At 41.0% G+C, this 8,072-nt stretch overlaps 1 protein-coding gene across 1 annotated transcript; it reads left to right on the forward strand.

Moving 5' to 3' along the window:
* Nucleotides 1-888: 888 nt before the first annotated feature.
* Nucleotides 889-2,283, forward strand: LOC118493494 (toll-like receptor 13). The gene is given in 4 exon segments (XM_035993454.1): nucleotides 889-898; nucleotides 1,503-1,620; nucleotides 2,072-2,114; nucleotides 2,116-2,283. Coding segments are annotated over 4 exon segments (339 nt in total).
* The last annotated feature ends 5,789 nt before the right edge of the window (nucleotides 2,284-8,072 follow it).

Consider the following 8,072-nt stretch of genomic DNA (forward strand, 5'->3'; position numbering starts at 1 on the left):
GTCTAGGAGCATTTTACTAAAGCTCTGTTTGGGAGTGAGGAGTTGCAGTGAACGCCTAGACCGCGGGGCAGGGTGCATAGCTGCAGACACAGCACCACCGCTTTTCTCTGCTTCTCTTTACAGTCATCAGATATACCTATCGTATAACATAATATAGTGCCTCTCCTAGTTATGCTGTTATATTCTAGACTGCCAAGGAAGTTCCTTCTTATGACACGCTCTTTTCTTTTGTTTTCCTTTTATGCACATCCTGTCCTCAGAGTGCTTGTTACTCACCTAGCTCTGGTGAGTTTACTCCCCGGAGTCCTTATGTTTCTTCTCACCCAGAACATCGCCTCGGATTAGGCGACACCAGACCTGGGTCTTGGTGCAGCTGTGGCTATGAACCTGCTACACCCTGCTACGCTCTACGATTCCCTGCATGCCCGGCTACGTCCTGCTGCGTCCACCGCATCCACCCATGCTCTGCTGTGCCACGCTAAATCCTGTACCGTCATAACTCCAACCGTCAGACACCGCCCACCAAGAGTCTGGGTCTGCCAAGGTTTCTTCTCCTAAAGGGAGTTTTTCCTCGCCACTGTCGCAATAGCCTCTGCTAATGCTTGCTCTTGGGGAACTATTGGAATTGTTGGGGCTTTATAGAGTGTGGTCTAGACCTACTCTATCTGGAAGTGTCTCGAAATAACTCTTGTTATGATTTGATACTATAAATAAAATTGATTGAAATTGAATTGAATTAAAATAACATAAAATGCTGCTTTATTGACTTTAGACCAGGTTTTTGTTGGTCGATGGCGCAATCACTTCCCGCTGCCTCAATATAGCAATATGCCCAGAATGCAACTGAACACATCTCCCTGTAAGACCAGCACGCCAATGGGCGCACAGATGGGTGCAGGTGCACTTGCTATTAATGACGTGGGCGCTGGACGTGAATTGACAACTGGGTCGGTCTTAAACTAGCAAAGACCTTGCGTCAGACTTTGCACTGCGCTGCGCCAGATGCAAGATAGGGCCTTGATGTTTGAAACTCTACTTCAGTAAAACTACTTAAAGGGTAATTATGTTTTCTTTTAACCTGGACGCTATTGTCAATTAGAGGGAAACATGGGAAAATAGCTCCAGGTGGATGGTCATACAACACAGACTTTCACCCAGGAGACCACGGTTCATGTCCCTCGTGTCACTAAAACGTTTAATTTTATAAACCCACCCACCATCTTCTCCTAAACCCAACTTTCCCCGTTCTTGTCATGGAAACGTACCTTTGATAGCCCACCCACCATCTTTTCCTTAAACCTAATTGATCATAGTCCCGACCAAGCGTGTGTAATCTGACGATAAAGGAGACTTTAAGCGTCAATAACAACGCCAAGGCACTTGACCGAATTGTGCTTCTGTTGGTATTGTTTCAGCTTAATTCGGAGGAACAGCCCTGTTTCCAGCTGACTGGTTTTAAAGATGCAGTTGTGATACCACAAGTGTGTCTGAACTCTCCACAGGGAAGCCGATCGTAGAGAACATTACAGACGCCATATACGGCAGCAGGAAGACCCTCTGTGTGATCACCCGGCGTTACCTGCAGAGCGAGTGGTGCTCCAGAGAGATCCAGATGGCCAGGTGGGGCGCTTACATCCGTCATCCCCCCTTCCTTTGGACCACTATGGGACATTATTTCAGTAACAATATGTCCGTTGGTGAACGGGAGAGACAAATACTTTTCGATATTGTTTGAATTGAGCCATGAATTACACATATCTTAAAACATCTTTTCTGGACATTTTTTTTTCGACTTGTTTTTTTACACCTTTCCCACCTTTTTAGATTTTTTTTAATGTATTTGATCACGTTTTTGCTATTGTATTTTATAAACTACATGGGTTTTGAGTGCAGAAATCTTAATGTATAAAGCAACTAGTAACTAAAGCTGTCAGATGAATGTAGCGAGTAGAATTGAAAGTGGCATGAACAGAAAAGACTCAGTAAGTACAAGTACCCTCACATTTGGACTGAAGTACAGTACTGTAGTAAATATACTTCGTTACATTCTCACCACTGTGTGTGTGTGCAGCTTCCGTCTGTTCAACGAGCAGAAGGACGTGTTGGTCCTGCTGTTTTTTGGAGGAGATCCCGGCCCACCAGCTGTCTCCTTACTACCACATGAGGAAGCTGGTGAAGAAACGCACCTACCTGAGTTGCCCCAGGCCAGCCAACACACGGAGTCTTCTGGCAGAACGTAGGGAGAGCTCTGGAGGCGGGGGACGCTCCCACCGAGACTGCTGACCTGCTCACTGGACCGGCAGATGCTGAGAAAAGCTACAAAATGTGAAAAGGGTTAAGGTTAGGGGGTTAGGTTAGGGGATTAGGGTTAGGGGTTAGGGAATTAGAATATTTCTCAATGGCTTCCCTTTCTTCGTCCGATGACTGGGCAGTTGACTGGGAAGCCAAGGCAGATAAACGTGCCAGTGCATTCACTTAAAGGTGCGATGACGTCACTTATTGTAGACGTTTGAAGTATTCTCAAACAAAACAGAGGCTAGCTCTGTCCCTCCCTTGTCCTCATCCCACCCCCCATATTTATAAATCACAATGATCATTAAAATACATCATAGAATAAACCACACTGTTAATCATGCATGAAACCAACGGTATGTGTATTATCATGTTAAAATCTTGAGGCAGTAATACAAAGATTAGACTTAGGAGTTAGGGTTAGGGGTTAGGGTTAGGTTAGGGTCTCTCTTCCCCACTCTCTCCCCTCCATTCCTCTCCTCTAACCAAGAGGAGCTCAACTTTCTCCTTGTCTCTCTATCCCTCCTTTAGACAAAGGGTTTAACTCTTTATTTTTCATTAGGTTATCGTATCTCGACCAATACTGTGCTCATGTACATATACTCATAAAACCACACCACTTTATATATCATTGCTTGTGATGCTAGTTAGTAATACACTTGGCAGCAGGTAAAGTTAACCTACTGCTGGCTTACAGCTTGCTTAAAACGGTAAAAATCTTAAACCTAAACAGTCTAAAGTGTGGCTTTTATTAATTAATTTTACGTAATATTGTGATAATTTGTTTGCTTTTTTAATGTGCCGAACTTTGACTAAACTCTGTTGTTTTTAATTGTGCTTTACAAATAAAGTTGGATTGGATTGGCTGTATTTTTATTGTTTTCTTAAAGCCATTTTACAACAGAACACACAATAGAAACAAAACAAACCTATCAACTATACTAGGTAGAAAATAAATCAGATATACATTTCTTCTATTTACGGGGGTGGGGGGTCAAACTCAACTTCATCACGGGCCACACTGGAAAATAAGAATCACATCAGGGGCCAGACATTTAGAGTGTATTCTCATATTTCATTGAAAAAGTAAAATATCTTTGACTGTACTGACAGTTTTTAGAAATGTCTGATGATATATTGTCTCTGGAAATGTATATCGTCTTAATATTTCTTTTTTAAAGAAGGAAAAGTAAATGCAAATCTCAATACTATTGAATCAGAAAAAATGAAAATCGCAAATCAAATCGGTGCCCATGTATCGTGAAAGAATCTAATCGGGACGAAAGCATTTTGTCTGGTAAGTGTTTGGTGCTTCATGGTGCATCCAGCTACACCTCGTAAAGTCATGATGTACGCAGGTGCAAATATGCATGTTTTTTAAAGAAATTGTTAGAACTGTAATGGTATATTAGGTACTCATATCAGTTCTCGGTACCAGCAAGTATCCAAATGTACTTGTACTTGGTCTGAAAATAAGTGTTTTTGGTGCATCCCTAATTAAAAGAACATCTCTGCAGAACCTGTACTGGTGATTACAGTGTGTTATTGATAGAAATATAAGCAGATGTATATTTAACAGCAGGTCCACTTTGTCTTATTGATTAGGAACATAAATCTGGTTCAGGGTCAATCAGAAAGCCCCGAAACAGCCACAGCCAGCTGCTCGCTGATTAATTAAACCTTTAATTTTAATTTCCTCAGTCGATACTTCCTTAATACGCCTGTATTGATCAGACTGTGTGTGTTGTGTGTGTGTCTGCATGTGTGTGAATCTGTATGTGTGTCTGTATGTGTATGTGTGTATGTGTGTGTGTGTGTGCGTGCGTGCGTGTGTTCTTCATACATCATTAGTGAACAGTGTTCAGTCTAATTAATCAATCGAGTTGGGAGTGAGAATGGTTCGAAAGCGGCCATAGTGCGGTTATTGTCATTTCCTCTGTCTGATTTGACAAAGCTGATCCCAACGCTACACACCTCTCTGTTTCTATTCTCACAGATCCACTTGTCAGTATCATCATATAGCTTCCTTGTGTCCATTTTCCTTGATCGCAGCATGTTGCAGCGTTCCTGTTACCGTCTTCGTGAGGCAGTCCCATGCCCAGAACCTGTCAGACAAATAAACGTCTTTTATTAAACAGCCAAAACTCCTGATTGTTATTCATTCAAAGTAAAGTGTTGCATTTCACATAACATATTTATGTTATCTGTTATTAATACAATTATTTCAATACTCATTGAAGATTCAGCTTTGTAGATCGATGTAATCTGTAACGGCTGCCAGTGACAGAGTGAACCCTTGTCCAGTACTCCCATGTCTCATTGAAAGGTTTTTACTGACAGAATCATCCCCAAAAAACAAGATATCACAGATTTTCTGATATCTAACCAAGATGGCACCCTTTTCTTTGTTTTCTGAAGCTAGTATCTGTTTTTAAAAGCCCAGCAGCCGGTCCTATAGACTTTACATTTTATTAAGTCACACACATTAAACTACAGTAGCTTTTCAGGTCTGTGAAAGTTTAACAGATATTTGATCTTTATGGTTTAAGACTTCACTATACATTCATAATGTTTACAGTTGACTTTTTTGTTGCAGCTCCTATGTTGGTCACTGACACAAAATGGTTTCAGAGTTGACTATATCTAAGTCTGGTAATATTGGATTAGTCATGAGGATAAGATGATTTTTGACAGACAGACAGAGAGAGAGACAGGCAGACAGAGACAGATTGAATAGATCCATATTTTCTTGTCTTTGTTTTGGTAGTTGTGGTGTTTGGGTTGGTTGCTTGGTTACCTCATTATGGGATGTGGGAAGCTGTGCCTCCAGTGTTGACACTCTTCCTAATCGTGTGATGTTGACGTTTCCTTCATAGTTTACTCCTGTACCAGAAATAAACTGACACACACACACACACAGACACATATATATACACACACACACACACACACACGCACACGCACACGCACACGCACACGCACACACACAGACACACACACACACACACACAAACATATATACACACACACACATATACACACACACACACACACACATATACACACACACACTTATACACACACATATAAACACACAGACACGAGTGGTGATGGTGTGAGCACTTGCTGAAGACTCAGTCTGCATCATAAATTAGTAATTCTTGGCCGTTAAGACCCGATCATCTGCTCTGATTTTATTAATTCCAAACTGTCAGTTTTTCGCTCCTTAACAGACTAATTTGTTATATCAAGTCTCGGTTTTTGTTTTTTCACTCATCCTTGTTTGGTGCCCTGATCCCTTTGTCCTAGTGATGGGACAACCGACTTGTTTTACGCGAGTTGGTTCAACCGATGGTTGTTGGTTGGCCTGCCGAGTTAATAGATACGGTCGCCGGTTCATGTGCCTGCTGCGGGGGGGGCACCGAGATACCCGTTTAATTACATAGACTCAAGCATTAGGCACGGTTACAGTCTCGGTCAGTAGCCTGGTGCGCGGTCTCCTCCTGACAGCCTACCCACCATGTATAAACATTTAACTTAACATAACTACTGAGATATCATGACGTGTATTTGTATGTGATGTACTTCCCCATCGATAATGTGTGAATTGTCATGACACAATCATCTAAGATGCACTAGAACAAGGCTTGGTTAATAACTCAAACTTGCTGAGAACCAAGACACCGCTTGATTACATTAGACTCGAGCAGTTTGCGCGGTTACATTTGGTCTCGTTCAGTAGCCTGGTGCGCGGTCTCCAATCTAAAACTCTTCAACTCTTTCTGTCCAATCTTGTTGCTTGAGGTAGCCCATTTCCTGATTGATTCTACCACCACTCCAGTGGAGGCATTAATGAGGTAAAAAATCAGGAGTGAGTCGTTCATTGACGTATGGCACTCGATTCTCCCGTTCAGTAACACTACTTTGTCCTAGGCCAAGGACAAACCACCTGTCTCCAACAACAGTATCTGGGACGCAATACGGCAACTGAAGTCAGTATGGTGTTACATTTTGACTCAAAATGGACAAGATTCAAACAAGCTTAAATGCAATACATGGTTCTCTTTCAACACTTAGAGAGCAAGTTTCGGAACTCGAACACAGAGTCGGCTCAAACGAGGACAACATATCAGATATGGGAATCGTATAATACTACTGGAGAGGATAACTCCTACCTGAAAGACAAAGTGGAGGAAGCAGAGAACCGAAGTCAGGCCTCTGGAGGATGTCAGAATGCGTGGTCGTGAGCATGGCGTTTCTGTTGCATGTCAGCTGCGTGGAAGCTGTGTGGATTTTTCTGTCTTTGCACCCCAGAAACGTGTCTGACTGCTCCTGCTAGCTTTGTCTGTACACATGTATGTTTCCCATTGATTTACTGCACTCAAGCAGTAGTATACTTCAGTATACTTCATGTTAAACATAAAAATATACTGATTTGATTACAGCAATGACAACGTCGGCAGTATTGACGACAAAATAGGCTCCAAATTGACAGGTGCGACATTTTTTATTTTACATTTATATGTGCATTTATATCAAACCTAGAGACTTTCAAAAGAGACAAGGCCTGGGAAATATATCGCTTATCAAAGGACCCTGAAGACTTGATTTCATATAAACTTTTACAGAATACATGTACAACCAAAACCAGAAATGCTAAATCTAAGTACTATAAAGACTGACTTTGATTTTAATATCCCCAACAGTTTTGGAATAAAATTAACAGTTTAACTAATAAACCCACTAAAAACTAATTTTCTCATATTAGACTCATAATAAAATCTCACTGATTCTTCTACAATTGTCAATGCTTTCAGCGAGTACTTCTTCCATCAGCAGCTCAAAGTTCTCTGATTTTCCCTATCCTGAAATCTTACCACATAACCCTTTATGTCATAGTTCCTTCTCCTTCAGCAGAATTCACCCGGCTGATGTTGAGCAGGTTATTTGTGGATTGAGTTCAGTAGTGGGGCTGGCCCAGAAGGTTTGGAGATTAAGTTTATTAAAATTGCCTCTCATGTTCTTGCTTATCCTATATGTGACTTGTTTTAACCTCTCCTTATCCACATGCACATTCCGTCAATTTGGAAATGTGCCAAAGTTACTCCTTTGCATAAAGGTGGCGATCCTTCTGACCTCAATAATTACAGACCCCATTTCCATCATTAACAGCATAGCAAAGGTGTTTGAAAAGCTAATTTTAATCAAATATCCCCAACACAGTTCTTGTTGATTTTCTCTTTTTTGTCTTTATTTTTTTATTTTCATTTTTTTATCTTTCTTTTCTTTCATGTGTGTTGGCTCCTGTTTGTGCATCTACTATAAATAGCAGCATATTTGGGATGTATGTAAATTTACTTAGTTGTGTGTATATGGTGGGGTGGGATCAGTTGGTGTTGGAGCAGTCAGGCTTGGGAGTGCTGTGTGTATGAGTGAATGTATTTGTGTTTTGTATTACTGTTTAATTGTCTTAAGGACCCCCTTGAAAATGAGATTATTCATCTGAAGGGGTTATCCTACTAATAAATACTTAAATACACACACACACACACACACACACACCACACACACACACACCATGTTTTTGTACATAGCAATGTCTTGCACAAAAACTCTGGACTCTGAAGTTGCTGCTGTTTTTATTGTATATAGCATACACAGTAGCATATGACATTGTTGTGACATTGTTGCCGTTTATTGTTTTAGTTTTTGGAAAATATCCTATCTGTTGAGTACTTTTTTAATCTTGTGGTAGAATGTCTTGTTTTATCTGTTGCACA

Source organism: Sander lucioperca, chromosome 16 (assembly GCF_008315115.2).
Source record: "Sander lucioperca isolate FBNREF2018 chromosome 16, SLUC_FBN_1.2, whole genome shotgun sequence".
Lineage (NCBI taxonomy): Eukaryota > Metazoa > Chordata > Actinopteri > Perciformes > Percidae > Sander > Sander lucioperca.